Source organism: Dermacentor andersoni, chromosome 3 (assembly GCF_023375885.2).
Source record: "Dermacentor andersoni chromosome 3, qqDerAnde1_hic_scaffold, whole genome shotgun sequence".
In the NCBI taxonomy this organism is placed as follows: domain Eukaryota; kingdom Metazoa; phylum Arthropoda; class Arachnida; order Ixodida; family Ixodidae; genus Dermacentor; species Dermacentor andersoni.
Genome location: NC_092816.1, coordinates 162645693 through 162669110, shown reverse-complemented (window position 1 = coordinate 162669110; position 23418 = coordinate 162645693). Strand labels below are relative to the sequence as shown.

The 23418-nt window shown below is 44.9% G+C and overlaps 1 protein-coding gene across 1 annotated transcript in view; it reads left to right on the top strand.

Moving 5' to 3' along the window:
* Nucleotides 1-23418, top strand: part of LOC126524532 (probable RNA-binding protein 19) — a 119306-nt gene that overhangs the window by 14301 nt on the left and 81587 nt on the right. Inside the window, exons 10-14 of the mRNA XM_050172830.3 lie at nt 933-1004; nt 7340-7404; nt 8540-8578; nt 15887-15962; nt 21836-21966. Of these exons, the coding sequence (XP_050028787.2) occupies nt 933-1004; nt 7340-7404; nt 8540-8578; nt 15887-15962; nt 21836-21966 (383 nt within the window). The remainder of the gene's footprint in view (nt 1-932; nt 1005-7339; nt 7405-8539; nt 8579-15886; nt 15963-21835; nt 21967-23418) is intronic.

The following is a 23418-nucleotide window of genomic DNA, read 5'->3' as shown; positions in this document are numbered from 1 at the left end:
TGGGCAGTCGAAGTTCTTGATACTGGGTATTCTGAGGTCGGTGTAGATTGTCACCTCGGAGAGCTGCTGGCCATGCCACTTGCAAATTGCACTAGAGAGAACTGGTGTTTTTAACTTTAGCAGGCGTACCCGCTGAATAGGGCTGTTGTTGTACTTCCCTCGAAAGTTCTAAAAAAGTGCTGTTGTAGCTGGGCACACTGGCCTTAATAACCACCACTGTGGCCAAGTGGTTGTGGGGTACTTTTTCCGAGCACGGAGTCAGGTATGCAATTCCCAACCATGGGGGGGGACAGTCTGATGGCGCTGAAATTCGAAGAAGTTCATGTACCGCGCTTCGGGCGCACATCAAAGAACCCAAGTCTCTCATAACGGGTGTGTTGCTTTGGGATGTACTCCATCAACCTGGTACTTTGAGTGGGGCCATCCTCACCATTCTCTGAGAATGCTGCCTGCAGTTAGTACAGGTCCAGGAGCGGAATGGGAACTCGTGGTCAAATGAAACTGATTTCCTTCATTTCTGGCATGACATTCAGAGTCATGGTAACTGCACACTACTTAGCTTTCCCATTCTGAATACCTATATTGTGTCAACTGCAATTTTTTCATTCACAGGGCACCTGCTCAATAGAAATTGTGATCGTTTTGCATGGTAATTTAATTTGCTTCAGTAAAAATTAACAGGAGTTGCTTTTATTAAAGTTATTGTTTAAACAAACTAATCAGTCATAGCAGACTGTAGGTCAGGACACTCACTCATGAGCATACCTACTCATACTCACTCATTACTCATTTTAAAGGCATGAGTGTGAGTGGAAGTGAGTGACAAAGGATGGGAGTATGAATGTGAATGAGTGCCGGTGTAGCAGTCATTGGGCCGTAATGTGACTGCAGTGTTAGTTAATGGTTATTCTTGTATGCTCTTCTATCTGTAGGCATTGCCTACTTGGGCTTCCAGAAGGAGCAGGATATGAAGCAAGCACTGAACAAGCACCACAGCTTCATGGGTGAGCATGCACACCAAGACTTCTTATGTACACTTCTGGCATGCCACTGCTTGCAGACATACCCTCGAAGGGCACCAAGCACTGCAGCGAGAAACACAGATGTGCCCAAATTAACAAAGGAAAGCTCTATATTTGCAGTGAACTTCTGGCAACTCCGGACACTGTACAAACACCCAGTCTTGGGCAGCTTGACTAGTGAATACCCCTATTAGCCCCAAGAATGACCTACAAGGGCGCTGCAAGTGCCGCTCGCGTGACATCAGGGCACAGACTTGCGCCTGTCGTCTGCTGCAGTTCTTGCGGTGTCTGGCTGCCTTCTACAGTGTTTCCATTTGTTCGCTCTCCTTACCTATACTGGTATACTTGTGATGGTCATCACAAATATATTTTTACATCTTCGTTTGCGAAAATTTATTCAGAGAGCGTATTTCCTAGACGACAATATATTTCTCAACGGCAATGCTACAGTGCCAGCCAAAGGAGCTCAGACCAGACCAGCCCATTACGGGTTTTTCCTGCATGGATCTGCACTTTGCAGTGGTAGTCGCATGAATAACAAAAGCATAAACGCAAAAACATAGCACATAACAATCCAGCTAAGATACCATACCTGCCGTGGTGTGACAAGTATGTCACAAACGCTGGCTTCATATGACTTCTGCAACATTTACCTTGATTTTAGCCTGCTAAAACAGGTTTGCTCACGATGAGTAGTTCATGGTATAATATTGACACATGCATATTGCGTGTTTCTTGTGGACGATGCATCCTGACAAAGACGACAAATGCTCTCTGGCTCTCAAGCTGTCGGCTGAACTGGCCAGCGCTGCAGTTATCCTTTGTAAATGTACTTTGTAAATAGTCTCCAGTTCTTAATCCTTCATTTGCTTAACATTTTGGTGGAGGGTGCCGTGCCCCATCCTCGCCACAGAGCTCCGCAGCGGCCACAACATCCTGCTTTCCGCCATGGCTCCCGGTGACGACACCTCGTCTGCTTGTACTCCTGTTACTCTGACAACAATAAACATTACGGTTATTAATCCCTGCGATCCTGGCATATTCTCCGGCCAAGATAATGTCGACATTGAGGACTGGCTCAGTCTGTATGAGCGTGTTAGCCGAGACAACCGCTGGGACCCTACCATTATGCTAGTGAATGTCCTATTCTACTTGGGCGGAACTTCTCGTGCCTGATTCCAGACACACGAGGACGAGATCTCTAGCTGGGATGCTTTCAAGGAGAAACTCAACGACCTCTTTGGAAATCCCACTGGTTGGCAGCTGGCTACTAGAAAAGAGCTTGCTACCCGAGTTCAGTCTTCTACTAAATCGTATGTCTCATACATACAATATGTGCTTGCTCTTTGCTGGAAAGTGGACGAGAAAACGGCCGAGGTTGACAAAGTCGGCCACATACTCAAAGGGATCGCAGACGACACCTTCAACTTGTTGGTCTTCGACAATGTGTCCACCATCAACGTCATTGTCAAGGAATGTCGACGCTTTGAGCTCGCCGAAAGCTGCTGCATCATTCCACAGTTCTCCCGGCTCCCTAACACGGCTGCGACGTCGTTTTCCGTCAACCTTATTGCTTCACCACCCTTAAATGAGCATGTTACCCGTATTATTTGCCTCAAGCTCGAGGCTACAAGGCCCACGCCGTCTCATCCACGCCCACTCGACCTTACCATTGAATTTTTACATTTCTTCACAGAAACACTCGGCATTAACATTAGGACTTCAGTAACACTGCAGTTTATATTCTACCAGTACCACTTGCTTCTTTAACTGCCTCTCAAAATTGGGCCATTCTTCACTGGTTAATGTGGGGGTAACTTGAAGTAAAGCTAATTGAGGCTTACAGCTGTTTGCAGCATAGGGAACGGAATGTTCCAATATTTGTTCCTATTTTTGTGCTGCACATTCAACTCACTTGAGCAATTTGCTGGTGCTTGTTGTTTGAGGAACAGACATGACGAATCTGTTTGGCAAACTGCCACAGGCTGTTCGGCCCAAATACTTGAGTGAAATACATGTATGCCTTTTGGACCATATGACTGCAGCCAGAAAGAAGCTAAAGCCTCGTTCATTTGCAGTATGGGACATACTAAAGATATTATTCCCCGGTGGAAGTGAAAAATTATTTGTTGTGAGGCTTGGGGTGTCTTTTTTATGAAAATATGTAAGGTTCTCTTTTATGTACTGACGAAGCGAATAGTTTTCCATTTGCATAATTAAACAATGCAGGATCAAGGCACGGTGAGGCAGAATGCGTTTGAATTTTCCTTTTCAAGGCAGCCTAAGCTGCACTGTATTGCCTCGAGTATACTTTAGGCATTGTAATTGATGCTGTAAGGAGCTATTTCATGGTTTCAATTTCAAACTGTTGTGTTTCGTGAACAATGCATGCCTCGCCATAACGGCAGTTGGTTGCTTCTGTTGCTTGAGAGGTGTGGCATACAGTGGAATCTCGATGATACGAACCTCACGGGGTCACGAAAAATATTCGTATTAGCCGAAATTCGTATCATCGAAATAATTAAAACTAGCTAAATTAAAGAGTCAGAGGTGAACTCACTTAGGCACACGTATGTAAAAAGCGTTTATTTCTTGAAGAAAAAGTCTCTAATGTCCTTCTGATTCTTTTTCTTTGTAAGGTCAATTAGCAGACTTTGTTCAAATCCATAAAAACCCGTGCATGTGTCGTCGCTGATTTCATCCGCGGCCATAGCACGCCTCAGAACTTCGAGTGCGTGCAGCGTTTCAGCCGCCGGTGGTGGACCTTCGCCGTCACCCATGTCTTAACACAAAGAACGCGACCCGAAGCACAGCAGCCACTCCGTCCGATGGCACGAGGAAAAGGAAGAAAAGCACAAAAGCAACAAAAGTGCCACCGCTTCAAACTCTTCGCGCCCAGTCACGGCCTCCGCGCTGTCCGGCACCGCGTCCGCGCCTCCGCACCAAAAGAGAGAGGGAGAAATCGCGTAACTGCGCGCTGTTGCCTTTCACTGCTGTCGGTGGAACTATGCTCGCGGTCGCGTCCGTCCGTGCGCTGGAATCGTGCCAACTGTGGCCTCTCCTCCGCGCAGTGGCCCAACCTCCTCCCCTCCTTAGCAACCGGCGCGCTGGTGGGGGGTGCAGCTGCGCATAGCAACCGTGACGTCACACAGTAGCGGCTGCACCGCCGCTACGCCGCTCCTTCGTCAAACGTCTCGTTGCAGTCGAGTGAGTTGGACCCATAGCTCCGAAGCGGCCCAGTGATTGCGCGCCAAGCGGTTCGGGGAAGCGGCAGCGGACGCCGGATTCCCCGAACACCAAACGCCAGAAGCACAAGAAGCGAATGTGCATGCGATGAATGAACATGTCACCAGAGATGCGAAAGCAAGAGAGGCAGAACGGAAACGCCAACAGCGACTGATTAGATCGCCGGGTACCAAAGGCAGCGAAGCAGAACGAAAGCAGCAGCAGCGACAAGGGATATCATCGAACACCAAAACAAACGAATTGGAGCGCAGACGGCAGCAGCGACCGGCCGTTTCACCGAACAGCAAAGCCAGGGAAGCGGAGCGCAGTCGGCAGCAGCGTCTGGCTTTTGCCAAACACACTTTAAAATTTTCAAAGTGTCTTCGGTAATTTTCTTATCAATTGATGCGGCTCGAAAATTGATTCGTAACAACCGTTCTCTAGCACGTTGCAAAGTAATGGGGCTCGGCCGGGACCACAGAAAAATTCGTATCATCCAGAAATTCGTATTGGCCGTGATCGTATCATCGAGATTCCACTGTATTGTCGACAAAGGCTACCGAGGGCCTTTAGGAAACATTTCATCGCTTGCAATTGATTGGCTCTCGATCTTAACCACGAAACTTTTCCTTCAGGTGATTGCTGTTATGGTATTTGTGAATTAAGTATATACCATACATAACATGCCGTGGTGCTAACAGCCATGGGGGATAGTGTTTTATGGTGGCTTGTTTCAGAGAACAGCGAAAGTAGTAGCAAACTTTTTCATACAGAATGCGCGGCTAACTCTTCCTTTTAAGCATTAATAGAGTCTGTTTGATTTGCCTGCACCACTGTTAACCAGTTCACGGCGGTTCACGAGCAGTTCAGAAATTGTGCAATTCGATTCCTGAAGTGAAGGCCTAGCGAGACACTCGAAACGAATGCAAAGGTGCAGACACAGTGCAGGCGTTATGTTATGCCAGACTAATGTGCACGGCATGTGTAAGTTTGAGAGGTCCTGAACTGCAGGTATGATCGGCTTCTTGTGCGTAAATACACACTACACTTGCGTAGACACATCAGACGTGTGTAAGCGTGGTTTTAAGGGTGCTCGTGCCTGTATGCTGTGTCGCCTGCTGCGCCGCTGCTTCGCACCTGTACGCCTGCACCGAGTCGGCACCGACAGTGGAGTGGGTACAGCAAAATCGTGAACCAGCCCTGCACCTTTCCTGCACTTTTTAAAACGAACATCATGGTTCCGCGAGTGCCATTGCTGCATTGCTGAAACGAATGGCACGGTGCAGCACCTCATGAACTGGTTCAGGTGATGCAGGTGAATCGAACATACCCCGAAAGTATTTTGAATAGGACCATATTTGACTAGGACAACTCACCGGATTAATAAAAATTGTGGTGAGAGCTTCGCTGAGCAGTGGCCTTCTAACACAGATTTATAACGTTGGCACCAAACAAATACCAAGCCTTTTTTCCCATGTAAAATGCAATGTCTCAAAGCAAGTACTAAGAGAATGTTAAGTGTTTACTGAAGCATCATTGACGCCTGATGGGGCCAAAGCGAAACGTGATGCCCATATCACACCGCCTGCAGCAGGGAACGGCGGCGGGTTTGTATTGTTGCCTACTAAAAGCGTGCAGTACCCTACCAATAGCACTACACATGGCGATTTGGCGGCGATTGCTGTGAATGCGGCATACGACGACCCGGACAGAGATTTGTTGATACCGAAATAAGAAACTGGGCACGCTGGCGTTTTCATGTGAGACAGGCGGCTATAATACTGTTCGTGATCGCACATGCCTCGCCGAGCCTTGTTCACATGGGATCTAGTAGCCGGAAAATGTATATGATCGCAGTCTGCAGCAGGGAACGGTGCTGCGTTTCGGTTGCCTCCTCTTAAAAGCTTGCACTACGCTTCCGACAGCATCAGGCGCTGCGAAACAGATAGGCAAAGAGGGTTATCGCAATAGGATTGGCTGTGGTAGCTGTGAATGCATGCGACAGTGCCGGAAAAAGATTTGCTGGTACCGAAATGAGAAACCGAGTGCGCGTCGGCATGTTGATGGGAGAAAGGCGGGCGAGTATTGCGGTGGAGCTGCCGCGGCGGGCAGCTATATACTGTTGTCGATCGCGCACGCCTAGCGCATTTTTTTTTTTTACATGGGCTCTAGCTGCTGGAAAACACATCATACGATCGCAGTTTGGCGACGTATTGAACCTTGGTGCCAAAAAATTGGAACGTATAAACCAATAAAAGATGAGCATAACTCCACTGGGTCATTTTAATGCGAGAGCATTAAGGGCCCCGTGTCGCAGAAAATGCAGCGTCGGTGCCCCGCATCCAGCGTCGGACGGTGCTTCGGCAAAAAGAATTTCTAACCACACATACCCAACCACTCTTCTACCACCAAAGTTGCTCACACTTCGTCTTTCATTCTTTACAAGGTTATTCCTTGCAATTTTGTGAATGACAGCCCACAAACAAATGTAATGGAAAACAAACACCGACAGCGCATGTATTTTATTAGCTCTTCTCAGACTGAAATATTGAAAGTGCGAAACAATAACAGGAGATCAACCCATGCAGGAGGCCGCGTTTCTACCAGAAAGCTTGCCTTCATGCATAGCATTCGCCACCAGCATTTCCCAGTAAATGTTACAGTTAAATAAGCTGCAGTTGGAAGCATGAAAAGCAGTCAGGGGTTTTTGAATGCTGTCACGTTCCACTCTTAAAGGCAAAGCTCCGCCAAGTTTTTTTTGCTCTTGATTGCGAACGTTGGCGCTGGGAAAACGTACGTAATGGGAACATATCAACAAGGTTCTACTGTATATATAATGAACTAGCATACTAGCTTATGCTTTGCAACATCGTTGCTTGGTCAGTGGCTCACATAAACTTCAGATCTGTCCCTGCGGCCACATTTGCAAACTGGATTGGGTTACTTCACAACTAAAACTGTGATGTTATTTCGACTGCTTTTGCACAGTATGGTGTTGCAAACTTCAGGGAAGAATTGAATTTGACATACTTTCTCTCTCTCTGTCTCCCCCCTCCCACAAACTTTCTGATGCTTGCTATGTTTGATTCCAGCTGGACACAGGATAGATGTCACGAAGTATGCAAAGCAGACAGTCCCTGAGAAAAAATGGCGAAAGGTAAGCATGCCTTTACTGAACAGTGCTCTGTGCCAATAGTAAAGAGACCCTAAACAGAAATAAGTTAAGCTGTGTTAGTAAATCACATAATTACTGTACCAAAAATGACACTTTTCCTGTGAAAAGAGGCATGGTAAGCCAGAAAAGGCGCAATAGAAAAATACGGCTGGCGATGCCACCTTATGAAATTCTTGCACCAACTCACCATGACATCATGGATTTTTACGCTGTCTAGTCGCACCTAATTAATTTCTTACCGGTAAGAGATGAACTACATTTTATTCTGAGGGAGCCACAGGCTAAACTTAAGCAAGTTTCAACAACGTATTTGGCACAAACAGGCCAAATATGAAAAAAAAAAGGTGCCCGGAAATCTGTGATGTCACGTTCACGGGATGTCTTAGTGTGAAATTTAAGAAATGGGACTTTGAACTTTATTTTATCTCCTTATAATCAACCAATTACTGCTGGAGTAGCAAAAATGTAGTTTTGAAAGACTACAATCTTAACCCTACATTGAGAAATGCATCTTAACTTGAAGCTTATGCTTGACTTGATTTAAATGATGCCTGTCATGTATGCTCCGAAAGAAATGCAATAAGCGTTTTGGGAACGTTCATGCCAGCCATCATTTAGGTCAACTCAAAAAAGGTCTTCAAGTTCAGATGCAATTATGAATATGGAGGTAAGTTGAAGTTTAATTAGTGCTCCTATTTAGTGTCTGTTGTGTGGTGGAATGATAGCTTGTGCACCTGTATCACTGGCCACAAATACAAATGCCATAGCTATCATTTCTCTGCATATGATGCTGATGTCACTGTTTAACTTTTGTGACTACAGGCTATCTTTTTTTCTTTATTTCTCTTTATTTGTCAAGGCAGGTCGGGGCAGCACAGCTTGTAAAATGGATTCGTGGGTTCCTCAATGTTTTTAAATCATGGTCTGAGCCTGATGTCTGAAACCCTGTGGCCTTCTTTTTTTCTCTCTTTCTTTTTCTTTTTAATGTACAGTAAAATTATTTTCGAAGCTTTACCAGCATCCATCGACCATTCTGTTTTTTCTTTTTTAAACTTTCATTATTTTCTGGAAACTTCATAAATATCTCTGTGTCTTCTTTTTTTCCTGTTGCTTACAGTTTGAAGACTTGGGTAACCCACAGGAGACACTGGCAGATGTAAGTGAGAACATTATACAATTGTTTGATTTTTGCTTTCTATAACACTTTACATTTCGTACATGATGTATATGAATGACATCTGAACGTCCAAGAAGAATGTGCCGTTTTCTTGGCGTAAATGTTGCCCTTTTAGCCACAGTTACCAATGGCTTGAAAACTAAGGGAACTTGGAATAATATATCCTTGCTACCAGCTCGTTGCGTGACTACTGCAGGGTAAAGTAGTGAAAGTGTTATGCAGTCAAACTCACTTATAACAATACAGTCGATGGCCGATAATACAGACTCCACGTGGAACGTAAATAAGTCACAACTATCAAATGTCCGAAAAAACAAATATATATATAAAAAAAATATCACTTCATTTACGTTGTAAGGCCCCTGTGCAAGGAACAAGTGGTCAATGCTTTGCTGCACGCACTTCCACTTTAGGGCCTTTATTTCTGCCAGTTTTGAGTGGCTCGTTACACTGATGCAAGGACTGCAAAGGGTGAGATCCATATGTGAAAGCTCCAGAATATATGGCACACATAATCATCCAAGTCGCAGTCGCTTTTGACGGGGGGAGAACTTGCTCAATTATTTAATCATTTTTCAGTTTGGCAAACAACGAAACCACGCTGTCGACGTTTGCAAAGTCTTCAAATGTAACGGTGACAGGAATCAGCACACTGCAGCCTAGCAGGTCATCAGTGATGTCAGCATTTGACCTTGTCATGGTCGACGACAGTTCAGCCCCTTCAGTTGCGGAGTCAGGCTCATGCGGACAGCAAGGGCACCACTGGTGCCATTTGACGTGGCCTGTCTATAACTTCACAAGAAATACTTCTTGGAGCCAGCAGAGGGCTGTCTGGAATGCAAACTAAACAAACACGCAGCATGGCAAAATGCTGTCCAGAAGCCAACTCAACAAACAATCATGATAGCAGGCCATACGCGGGGGTGCTGGAATAAGATGTGATGGCCACAATACTGATGGGACCTCACAATTCAGGCAAAGTCTCCAAGATTGGCATTAGCATTTAAATCTCTGAAGCGTAGAGCAGCGACCAATGCTAGGCCTCGGACACTACCATCTGGCGTGTGATCTTTGAGGCCATACTTGATCTCTCCTTAAGGTTGCTAGAGGAGACAGTGGTGGCAAAGTCAGCGTACGCTACAGCCACAGACGGAGTCCGGATAATTTAATGTGGGGCTGGCAGCTGCCCAAAATATCGATGGGGTTTACACATTAAGTCTATGGGTTCATTGGTGGCGCCGCGAAGCTGTCCGAATAACCAAGTATGTCAGGATTATCAGTGTCCAATTTATCAGTTAACGACTGTATTTCACTGCCAAGAAAATCCCATTGTTATAACCGATAATTGTTATAACCAGGTTGCGCAAAAGAAAACAGGGGAGACAAACATCCTAACATTTTAATTAGATAGAACGAAGTGCAGGTATCTTATGGTATAATAAACTGCTTAATGTGTGTTTCCTTGCCACATTTTCAGTGATTTGTAACAATTGCATCTGGCAATTGTTACAAATCAAATTGGCAAAAAAATTGTGGCAGGTCTTGTCTCACGATAACTGTCAATGGTAAAGCTATTAGCATTCCAGCAATGTGGCAACATCGTATTTCTGAAGTCGCGTTTATTTAACCTTTATAGTGCTCATTCTGAGACTTTCTATGCGCAACATACTTTGGTATCAGCCAACTTTGCTGTGGCACTTGCTTGCCAAGATCACCCATGAGCATGGCAGTCTGACAACTGTATGACGTGGAAGCAGTGACAACGATGAAATGGCGAAGAAGGATGACGTCGTTGACACGACAAAGGCTGTATGGTGACAATGAGATGACAAATCTTAAAAGAAAACATAGCTATAATGGTGATTATGCAACAACTATGATGTGAAGACAGTGGGATCACAACGAGTGTATGATGACGATGGTATGACGAAAACCAGATAAAGAAGTTGGAATAACGGTGATGGCATAACCGTGACGTCATGACGACAGAGGTATGACAACGGTTGTCATACATGAATCGGATGAAAAAACTGGAATGGCAACGATGCAACGACCGCGATGGCATCATAATCCCGAGCACACACCTACTGGCCCAAGCTGTTAGACAACTTTGGCCACTAGGTCGTGTGGAAGGTGTGACAATGACAGCATAACGAGAGCCAGATCACGAAAATGGAATGACGATGATGGAGCAATCAGAGCGGCATTATGTCCACAATCACATACCCAAACTTGTTGACAAATTGGCCCACTGGGTGAGTGTGAGAGGCTAGATAGATAGATAGGCTCAAAATGCCTGGAGTAGGCAAAGAGTGCTAATCACATTAAAATGCAAGTTGCTGCATCCACCCACACCCACTTTTGCACTGCACACCTTTGTCACACCCACCTTTGTTGTGCCACGCACTCCACACTCCATCGCCTCACTCTGCACATTGCTGGCCCTGTGTGCTCTTCTCCTGTCTCCCTTCCACCTTTCCAATGCACAAGTCGACTGCGTCAACGTCAGAGGGGTGAAAGGGAGATGGAGAAAGGCATGTGATGCTGGCAGATGATGTGCTGGGTGAGGTGATGAAGGCTTATTGTGCAGGTTACGACGCGCAACAAAGATGGGTATGAGAAAGGTGTGCAGCACACAGGTAGGTGCACAGGCAGGTGCAGCAATTCACGGTTCTTTTTAATGCGGTTAGCGTTCTTTGAGTTCACGCACTTTCCCGGGGTTCCGCAAAGCCATTTCTGGGTGTTTGCAAAAGCTACATCAAAAATAAAAAAGCTTTTTTTTTTTTTCTCCAAGCGTGGCTACTGCAAGCCTTGAGGCATTCTGGTTCAGAACTGCAGAAATGTTTCCCCTTAATTAAATTAAATTCTGGGTTTTATGTACTAAAACCACAATATGATCATGAGGCAACACTATAGTGGGAGACTCCAGGTTAATCTTGACCACCTAGGGTTCTTTAACGTGTACCCAGTGCACGGTACACAAATATTTTTGCATTTCGCCCCCATTGAAATTCGGCCGCTGTGGCCAGGATTCGATTCCACAACCTCGGGCTTAGCAGTGTAACACCAAAGCCACTACGCCACCATGGCGGGTATGTTTCTCCTTCTCCCTGAGATGGCTGTAAAGCTTTTGTTGCAGTTTTCTATGACATATGCCTGTGAGCATGCTTTTTCCAGGCTTGCATAATTGAAAAGCAAATACAGAAGCAGGCTGAATGTGGCTGCAGGTATGTAACTCTGCTTAAGCATGACCGCATCACGTATTGACAAGCTGTTCAGATTGAATTGATGTACCACTTTGACCATCCTTTATGAGGCAGCTATAGAAGACACCTGTCTCACGCCGTGTGTTGTGTCAGTTAATTTTTCGAATATCCTATATACAGAAGAACCCACTTATAACTATACCGGTTTTAACAATATATCGGTTATAACAATGAGAAGCTGCTGCACCATCAACTTTTGTATATTTTCTATGGTGAAATAACCTGCTTATTACAACGCCACCATGCTGCATTATGGGTTATAACGATGAAATCTGGCTGCTGGGTGCCTGTGCTGAAAGGTAATGAAATGCAAAATCCTTGAAAAGAAAAAAGAGAAATTCGAGCCGCTGTATGTTCGCTCACCTGCCCAACGGCCGCCGCTTGCTCATTTTCCGGCCTTCTCCACATCGCCAGCCTCACATGCCTCTCTCCCATCGCCCTTCCATCCCTCCGAACACGAATGGGCTGCGCCCATAACTTTGTGCCACGCCGCCCTCTGAAACATGAATGGACCTTGCCAACTGCGCTGCTCCCAAATTGCTCACTGGCCCCTCAATCTGCGCACTTCTGCCAATGAATTATGGTGCTCGTGCTCGTCTTTGTTGGTTGTGTCGAAGTCTTTCCTGGCTACGTGGTTTCTCAGCCTCGTTTGACTTGCCGCCGAAACGGAAAATGGTTGGTCCACCCACTGATCATCGGCAATGCACAGTGTTGCCTGTGAAAAAAAGCGCACTCCTATAGATTTGGAAATGAAGTGCAGTATTGTGAAGGACTACAAGGACGGTAAAAAAGTGTGTGACTTGGTTTCACCAAGGCAAAAATATTCGTTCCCTAGATGGTACCTATGCGTCGGGCACATAGCCATTTCCAGCAGGGGTGCACTCCGTAGTGCACATAGCATCCTCCTAATCTTTTGAAAGGCTGCTTTTGGGGCCAGCATATTGATGTGGCGGCGGAGCTCACATGTCACTTGCCACCCATGACCTCTCTTTGCAGTTGTTATAGCAATGCCATTCTTGAACGCCAACAGCCGTGGCTTGTTTCATGTGATCTAAGCGCTTAGGAAGCAAAGTTACAGGAAGTTAAACAAGTGAACACAATCATCAGCCCCAGATGGAAGGAGGTCGTAGGGAGGGGCACTGGCCTCCCCGCCATTATAGTCTTTTCACAACAGCTCTGCCATCCTCCTATTTTGATTTTTTCTATGCAACCGGTTATAACAATTATCGGTTATAACAATGGAATTTTCGTGGCACATGAATATTGTTATAAGTTGGTTCTACTGTATTCGTTGTAGAGACCCGTACAGTTCCACATGTCGCGTGTGCCGCGGAGCCCATGGTGCATGATGCTGACCCAGCAAGCATTTCACGCGGCGCAAAGCAGCGCAGAGTGCGCTGCAGCCGGACTGCCCTGGCTGACGTGGTACTGGACCTCGTCGCTGCGAGTGCTCCCCAACGTCGGCCCGATGCAGGGATCACATACAACATGCTAACGCTGCAATTCGTAAAATGGCACCGCGTCTGCTGGCCCCGCATCTGTTGGTACAAAGTTTGCTCGGGTCGACAGGATCGACCGAAACAATAATGCGACGCGGACAGAAAACCACAACAAAAGCAGTGCATATTTCGTAATGTGCAATGATCAGGCTGATTAGCCACCAATATGGATGCAGATCGTGTTGGATACGTGCATGGATGAACTTCATGCCACTTCAATAGCTGCCAATCTAACGTGCATGCGTTATCCTGGGACCGATCACTGATGAATCCCCCATATGTACATATATTAGCTGCAAGTGTTCCGCAATGACTTGTGGCCCGTTACCACATCAGCAAGCGGCAAATTTTCATAACGACCACCCTGCCTCAGCCATTTAGCCTAATCAGCACTGGTTCATCGGACATTGGCGACTAAAGTTACAGTTTGATGCCGAGTCGACCCAGGTCTATTCGCAGCAGCCGTGTGACACTCGGAGAGCTCACAAACCGGTTCACAAATGAACGCGACAGAGGGTGGATAAACGAGGAGGAGGAGCAGGAGGAGAGGGGGGGTCGTGAACTTGCAGCTAGCGTTCTGAACTTGCGGTGACCCTCCAGATTTCAGGTTCTTTCAGAGGTGGCAAAATCACGCCAAACAAATGGCACAGGAGAGCCTGCTCCCTACCGTCAATGCCAGCTACGCATGAAGCAGTAAACGAGTCCTGTCCTGTGTGGTCCTGTCGTTTGTCGTGTAGATTGTCCTTACAATAAACCACCTGCTGTAAAGTTGGGACAGCCCTTCTGCATTTTGGTGAAAAACAAGAAAGCAAAACTTTCTATGCAATAAATAAAAGATTGCTGCAAAATGCAGGTCCGCTACTAAACTGAGAATCTCATTGGTATATAGTGCAACAATACGTCACAAATTCATTAATTTCAGAGGTAGAAAAGCACTTGATTCTATTCAACAGAAATTTATTGATAAAAACATTTTACTAAAACAATATACTAGAGCTGAGCTGTAATCAGTGTTGAGAAACTAATTTGGTATTCTCTTTAATAAGTGCAGGCCATACTGTATCTCTTGATTCATTCGAAATATCTTGATTCATAAGTTACTGATAGCTTGCTGCATTCTTGTTGTGCAGTACTAAGAGACTCCCGAACTTGTGCAGCAGCAGTACGTATTTTCTTGCCCAAAATTTGTAAGCATTAAATTTTGTGTAAAGTTTTCTGATATTTCATTTAATTTCATTTCATTTTATTACCTTAATGACCCCTTGCAGGGTATTACATAAAGGGTGGGTGGTACAAAAATACAGGAGGTTGCCCACTATGTTATTTTACTGACAGAACACTCATTACTTCTTCCACGAAGGCAGATGAGGTGATGATGGCAGCAGCGTGGTGGGGAAGGCCGTTCCAGTCTTTAGCTGTACGATGAAAAACTGATGAGGAGCAGGTGACAGTGTGCGCACTAGGGTGAGCAACATTTAGTGGGTGGCCTGCGCGCAGCGATATGCATGAAGGTGGTGAAATGTAAGGTGCGTGGCGAAGCGAGTTGGTGTAGAATTTATGGAATAATGATAAGCTCGCGATAAGGCGACGGTGCACTAGTGTGTCCAAACCAGACTGTACTTTTAATGGTGATACGCTGATATCATATGAGTATGTCGGATGAATGTATCTTACGGCACGGTTCTGTATGGATTCTAATGCGTTGCTGAGGTAAATCTGGTGAGGATGCCATATTGGTGACGCGTATTCGAGTTTTGGCCTAACCAGTGTTTTATATGCTAGTAGTTTTACCTGTTGAGGAGCATTGCGGAGATTGCGTTTCAGAAATCCCAAGGTTTTGTTAGCAGATGATATGATGTTAGTTGCATGCGAGCACCAGTTTAAATCATGCGTGATCGTAATACCTAGGTACTTAATAGAGCTTACAGTGTCGATTGGGATGTCATTAATTGTGTAGAGAAAGTCATGCCGATTACGGCTGCGGGAAATTGACATAGTTTTACATTTATTGTTGTTTAGTACCATTAACCAGTGATCACACCAGGCTGTAATGTTGTTCAGGTCATTCTAGAGATAAATGCAGTCATTCATATAGTCATTCAATTTTTTATTCGACATTCATCTTTTTTCCTTAATTTGATTCAATATTTGATTTTTAAATCTACTGTTCGATACTAGCACACCCCTGTTTATTTCACCATAGAAAATGCACACAAGTTAATGCCGCATTGGCTACTCATTGTGTATCTGATATATGGATTGTCGAAACTGGTATCAGTATAAGTGGGTTTGACTTTATATGCCACATGTAAACTTGATAATTATAACAACAGGTATCTCATTAGGAGCCATGGCATTCTTAGTTAATTTTGGAAAGAAGATAAAGTAGATATGCATGGAAGAAGAAAAAAAGAAAAGCTCGACTAGCTTTTGTAGTTAAGCCCAACACAGTCAATGTGTTTCGATTAAATTTTATAAGTAAGAAAGGATGTTTTAAGTTTCAGATGTTTTTCTTATTGCAGACGGGGCGCATTTTCATTCGGAACCTGTCCTACACAATTACTGAAGAAGAGCTGGAGGAACTTTTCAGGAAATATGGTGCGACCCAATTCTTGCTGATTATATTGTTTCTACTTTATTCTGGACCACTGTTTTGAAACTTGCTAAGTAATAGCTGCTTGAATTTTTAAGATAGAAAAAGTTTGGCAAAAAACGGCGTCACAAAAGATTTCCCAATGAAAAGGTTCAACTTGTGTTCTGAAATGTCCACCTTGCATTTTTTGTTTTTGGGCAAACATGCATACGCATACAATCACGCACATTCACACAGTCTCGCATATGGCCGCACAAATACATGTGTGTACATTGCATAGTGTCTGCATCAACGTCATGCGAGTTGTAGCTCTTAGATTGGCCTTGCCCTTAGACGTCGTGACTGTTTTTGTTTGGTATATGCCTAAAAGGGACAAGCTAATCATTAGTGCACACAGTTCATTTTAGCGTAACTACAGTATAGTATGTGGAATTGGAACGCTTATACAGTTGATCCCGGATATATCAAACTGATATATTGAATTATTTCCGATATCAAACAGTTGTAAAATCCCCTTGTAAATCCCGTACAAAGGTGTAGCGATGTACTAAGCATGCATCAAACTTCCGTCCACTGCAACATTAGATATATTGAACGCTGCACCGCAACCCTGCAACTAAATGGAGTCATGATCGCTTCTCACGTCATCAGAAATAGTTAATGCTGACAAATTTGAAACGACACTGTTTTGGCAGATGCTGTCAAACTGGAGACTGAATCTGAAAGGCAATACATGCCACGAAGGAAAAATGACCAGTGTCATCCCAGTTTTCTTCGCTATGTTTATGAATGGCTTGCATAAAGTGCTGTCACTTGTTAGCAGCAAGAGCAGATTGTCACTCTACTTCAAGAAAGCGAAGGGCCTCCCGGTCCAACATGCATTCCACAAGAAAGTTTGGATGACACTCTGGTCTTTTCACCGAGTGGCGCTGGGCATTGGATGCTGAACTGGAGATGCTTCACCGCCGGGTTTGTCTCTAGACAAAAGCTTTCTGCGAATGGTATTTTAGGATTCCATGAGTGCACAAAACAAATCCAACTCCCACCTCCACCTGAACGAACCTTTGCATTGCAGTTTAAATTTAGCAAAGCCACCGCGTGCCACATCTGCACTTTGCGAAAAGACCATTCTAGCAGTAGCGTGCAAGACTCATTGCTGTGCGATTCACGGGTCCGCACTAAACACATTTCATTTGTGCTCGCAAGGTTATGCGTGAGTTTGTGTGGACTCGGACATTCTGGAAGCTGAAGACCACTTTTGAAACTAACGGCATGTGTGTAGCATTGGCATTCACTGACACAGGGGTCAGAGAGTTGAAGGGCCGAAAACGAAAGGATGTGTGGGATGCGAGGTGTTGCAGCGCCGAGCGAAGTTTAAAGGGAGATGCACGGCAGGTTCCAACAGGAAGTCAGTTCCAAAATCCGACACGACACTCTCCCTGGCTTACTGCCCACGTATAACAATCTGGTTTGGCCTTTTAAACGCCAAATGTTGGTAGTATGGACATACGGTTGGGCATGTTTAAGTGTGACTCGCAGTACAAATGTGCTGATGGTGGCATGGCACATGTCTCTACAGACTAGTTTGCTTTCACAGTGCTCCCATTTCTACATTATCTTGAATTTGAGGCAAATGAACTTTGAGGCGCACAAGACGCACCGTGTTCTCAACTCCAGGTGACGCAGGATTTTAGGGTTAGCTTTGCGATCAGTTTATCAAAGGCCATTTTTCAGTGCAACCAACCTGGAACATTTGCAAGCAAGAAATAAGTAAACTTTAATGCATTCGACACCACCTTAAAGAAGGTAATCAATACATCCCCACTTTTTGCAATCTTGGGAAACTGTCCTAGACATGCAGTTACGTCTGATAGGGTTCAGATAGGCATACGTATTTTATATTTCAAACTGTCTGTATGCCGTATATACTCACGTAATGAATGCAAATTTTTTCCCTAAAATATGGAAGCAAATTTGGGGAGTGCATTTATTAGGCAGAGTAAAATGTATACGAACTTTTTCAAGCCGCAAAATTGAAAAGTAAGATGGTAATGATTTGAAAAATGCATTAGATAACTTCTCTTTGCACTAAAAATCTCTGTTGAATTTATCTCTATTAACTCATCTATTGCACTTCACTCCGCGTCAAAATCATCGGACCTGTCACCTAGGTTGCTGGCCGCTTCATCCATATCGTAGTTTCCAAACAGCTCGTCCTCACAGCTGCTTCCGGTGGTCTGCCATTATTGTAAGCAGCACATTAGACCGCTACTTTTCGGCACCTGTTGTTTTGATCAACGCACTGTGTGCGCCTCTTTCCTTGACCCTCCTGTTTGTCGGCATGTCAGTTTATCGGTGTCTGACCAGCGTTTCCATTTGTGAGCAGATAAACTCTGTCCCACAGCAGGCATATAACTGGACTTGGGGCCCATCGCACGCAGTGAACCAAGAACAGGCAGTAAAGTGAGCAACAGACTCGCAAATTCAACACTACGCACGACTGTGCCGACCAAGTAGCAGCCGCCCCTTCTTCACTTGGACTTTCTTCTATGCCGCACCCAGCCACGCATCCGAGCATGCGCTCTCTCCTAGCTATTACATCAGAGTATAAAGGCCATAAAAAATCTAAAGTTGCTGTTGCAGAGAACTGGCTGCAGTTTTTCTCTCTCTCTCTCTCTCTCTCTCTCTATCTCAAGCCTGCGAGGTGCCTGCGTGCTGGCACTAGCGGCAAGCATACGCTGAGAATAGGCTGAGCATTGTCACGGTCACTCTTTTCGTCAGGTCCCAAGCGAATGCGATAACGCACAGCCTGTTCTTAACACGTACTTGCCGCCACTGTTCTCTCGTAATGGCTTTGCTATCAGCTTCTCAGTCATCAAACCCACCGCCCCTGCTTGTGTTCCACCACGACTGCTAGCGTGGATGTGCAGCCCACATGAGTTAGCTGCAGGATTTTGTTTACGTGACCTTGGCGTTTCACACTTGGCATCGTTATGGAATATTTCCAACCCAGCGAGGGACATCAATATTAAGTGCGCTTGCTTTAAACACATGTGTGAGAGTAAAAGGTTCTAGTCTCTCCAGAAAACTATTGGACTGCCGTTTGATCATGAGATTGCACAGGAGAAATGTTGGGAGTGCGACTATTGTCTCAGGTAAAACAAAAATCCAAATTTTCAAGAGCAAATTTATGGTTGCATTTATTATGCGAGTGTGTTCATCATGCGAGTACATACGGTATTGAATGCGATCCCCTTCGATTCGGATATACCCGGGAACAGCTATAATGGCATGTGTGTTCATATGTCGTGTGCTATAAGCCGTGCATTCCTCGTATCGACGGAAGTGACGGTGGTGGAAGCACTTCTGCTCTTACAAATGATGGAGAAGACGAGATGTCCATGTACAGCGTGTACTTCAGAGGGGAACAATGAGTACAAAAAAGAAAAGACAGTAAAGCCTGAAACATTTTGCAGAAAAGGGAGCGTTCATCCAGAATTTTACGAGTACACCTTTCCTCATCTTCACAATCTGCAGAAGCTGCAGGTAAAGCAAGCCAATATGACATCACAACTGTCAGGTAGCACAATGATGCAACGTATCATTATTATGTCAGTCTGAGTCTAAAGTCTGTTCAGCCTAGAACATGTAACAATATGGCTTTCTTTCTTTCTTCCCGTCTTTGAATGCAAAACACACAAGTACAATATTTCATTAGCCTTCCAAAGCATTCATGCTTAGAGTACAGACAAACACTGCATTTTTATGCAAAGTCTCACAGACATTACTTTCTTTTCATTCCTCTTTATTTCTTTTGATGCGGTTGGTGTGTTTCACCTGTGAGTAGTACTACTAGAGTTTGCACAGACTCTCACAATTTTTCAGGAATATTTCTCAGCATTGAAAAATGACCTAGCCTTTCTTGTCCATGTGGTGCACCCTATATTTTAGCAAAAAAGTTATTTCAGCTTGATGCCTCCGGCACCCAGACATCTGGAGCAAGCACGCTGTAGATCTGGAGTTTCTTGCCTTCCTCAGGATGCATGCAAATTCAATTGCATTGGAGTGCTAGTACTGTATAATTACTAACATCAGTTCAACAAATTTATATCTTGTCAGTGGCCACTCTCAAAACAGTATTGATTGCAGAGGAGCAGTTTTTGCAGAGGCATTGTAGTTGTCACTGCAACAGTTACAACTAGGACATAGGTTGTTCAGTTTGTTGCCTTCAACTGCATGGCTTAGTTATCACATTGTTGCGGTGAATGTGTTCAGTGTTGTACATTCATGGCAAGGGTATTTGGCCGTGTTAAAGTCAACAGGCCAACATACATTCGATTCTCTTAGCATCTCTTGCATCCAACAGCAGTGTGTACCACATTTTCTGTTTCTTCCTGCTTTTTATGTTTTTCCTTCACTCATTCAGAGTTTCACTAATATCAAAGAAGCTTTGCAGTTGAAGAAAAATTTGTCGTGATTCAGAGATCGAGCCCAGGACAAACTCCTTTCTGGGGCAGTCACTCTGCCATCCAAGCCGACCTGGTGGATAGAAGATTGCAGAGAGAGAGGCCAAATTGGTAACTCGAAGTGCAGAGAGAGTGGATATGGCAAATCATATATGCAGAAATCTGCAATGTACACCAGTGTAGATCAAAGATATTTCTTTTTTGAGCGTTCTTTCTGAGAAACCCGTATGGGCGTCCTTTTTAGCTTTACTACTTTCTATATGGATGGCAATTGCCGCCTTTCATTAAGTTTCCTCCACATTGCAAGCTTCCACATAACAGGTTTGCCACATTCCAGAACATTCATCGAGGTTGCTTAGCGGCTATGGTGTTGCGCTGCTAAGCATGAGGTCGCGGCATGAAATCCTGGCCGCCGCAGCCACAGTTCGATGATGAAGAAATGCAAAAGAGCTCATGTACCGTGCACTGGAGGCACGTCAAAGATCCCCTGGTGGTCAAAACTAATCCGGAGACCCCCACTACGGCACGTACAACCCCAGAATTCAACATTCCGAAACTCACTTGTAAGCAATCATACTCTAGCGCTCAAGAGCATCCCATCACCTCTGGAACAACTTAGACATGACATACTGTGCAGGCAAAACAGTGTGCGCTTCCATCAGCCCTCTTGGCTGTGCTGTGAGATGTCTGGAACATTCAGAAGGTTATGTTGGATGCATCCCTGCTGCCTGCATCTGGACAAAATGTCATGCCTTATCCTTTTGGAAAGGCTGTGACGTGCCTTTCATTTCGTGGTATAGATTAGAGAGGAAGAAACACCAACAACATGAAGGTGGACGACCATTTTAGGCTCTTGTTAGCTCTAAGGCTAAACTAATCCCTGTAGGCTGAGTTTGCATGTGATGGGACTACATGACGGCATTGGTGAGGAGCTACAGATGGGTCATCACTAGACATATAGAAAAGCGCCGCACATCATTCAAGTGTGTGTTCACTGGCAGTTAACAATAGGGCATGGCAGCAATTGCTGTAGTAGTAAGTTTTGAAATGTCTCATTTCAGCACGTTTCGAGTTTGGCAGTGATCACCGTAACTTAACTTCTTCTTGTCAGAGTGCCTGGACAGACATATTTTCGCCAATCCATTCTAATCATGTATGTACACATCTCGGCACATTCTTTTTTACCCCTGTGCATTTGAACTTTGTGCTTTGGTCAGCGTCAGCATTGAGCTGATGCTTTTTGGGAAGCGGGAATGATGTCACCTGGTATAGCTGGCCAGTGACCAAGAAAAATTAAGTAGATGAAGGCACTTCATAGCTTAGAGGAGGTCTAAATGCTTGCAGAAACTAAAGGTAAGCTGCCGCTTGAGAATGTGATGATATTTTTCTCCCGCATCCCCGCCATCTTGCAGGCCCTTTGGAGGAACTGCACCTGTCCATTGACCGTGTGACACGCAAGCCCAAAGGATTTGCTTTTGTCAGCTTTCTCTTTCCCGAGCATGCAATCCGGGCCTTCACTGAACTGGATGGCCAGATGCTTCAGGTGAGAAGTGGGTGACACTATTTCACAGACTGTTAGATGGAGGAGGAAACTACCGGGTGGTTTTGGCTGGTAGCAGTGGCAGGCAGAACCTGAGTGGGTCTTCCTCTCTACATTTAACTTGTAGGTGCTTGTTGCAGTGTAGTCAAATATTGTCATGGTGCCTCAGTCATAGTGTCATAGTGGACTGCCATTGCTGAATCAAAGATAGTATGGCAGCTCTACTTGCAACAAAAGAGTGCAACATTTGTGACTTGCTTCATCAAACTGCACCAAAACCGCAAAATTTCCTCAACAAAGAGCATGACAGTGAAAACATTTGTGTTCTGGCCATTTCTAGAGAAAAATGTCAGCTCTGTAACATACCTGGGTTAGAGAGGAGGCATCATAGCCATAGAGTTTCATGCCATTGTGTGCTACTTAATCAATGTACTTAATCAATGTAATAAATGTACTTCTCCACTCACATGCTATATGTGATGGTGGTATTTTAAGACATTCATTTCACAGCATGTCTACTGCATTTCTGCGGAGAGATGGGGCATGTAGTGTAAGCCTAAAATATTGCAGTTACATACTACGCATTGCGCAAAGCAAAAAGGGTCTATGTATTCTTACACTGTGCAATGAAACAGTGGCTAGTCAGACATTAGAGCGCTCATTGGCTTGCGGCTGCGGAGTCTGCCTTTATTCCTCCTCAAACGCATGCAACTTTGCCAGGACCAACCGAGCAGTTCCAGTTATCGAAGTTTCACTGTACTTTTTCAATCTTAGGAATGGTAGGTCTGCTTGCTAGATCACTAGATTCCTACTGACATGTTGAGTTATATGTTCTTTTCATGCTTATGTGCTCTTCTGAACATTTAGTTGCAGCCATACTATGCAAAAAACAGACAATAAACCTAGTGAGAACATTGAGAGAAATGAATCATTATGTTTAATTAAAATGTAGAAATAGTAAGGAAAAGAGAAATGAAAGCGGACAAAAAGACAACTTGCCGCAGGTGGGAGCCAAATCGACATCTTGCGCCTCACATGTGCAGTGGTTTTCCAGTTCGCCTACCACAGCAGCCACGCTTCCACCCACTTTCTCGGGTGTTTGTATGTGTGTACATGGCTAGCCCTGGGAGTGTTAGCCAGCCCTTCCTGACAGACAAGGTGGCAGATTCCATGGCTACTGCCATGGTCGTGAGTTAATTAATGTCCCCTTTGCTTTCCGTGGCAATGCCATCCAACACTACTTCCCTTACCCAAACCACCTATCCTTTCCAATGAGCGGCCAACCACCGAAACCACTCTTCATGACCAACGATTCCTCGCAGTCTTTATTGGCCTAGCGCTGATGCATGCTGCCAGTGACGTCCTAGATTGAGGGCATCAATGCATTTTTTTTTATGTACAATAAAGTGATTTCTCTCTCTCTGTATCTCAGGTTCCATTGCCTGTTTTATGCAT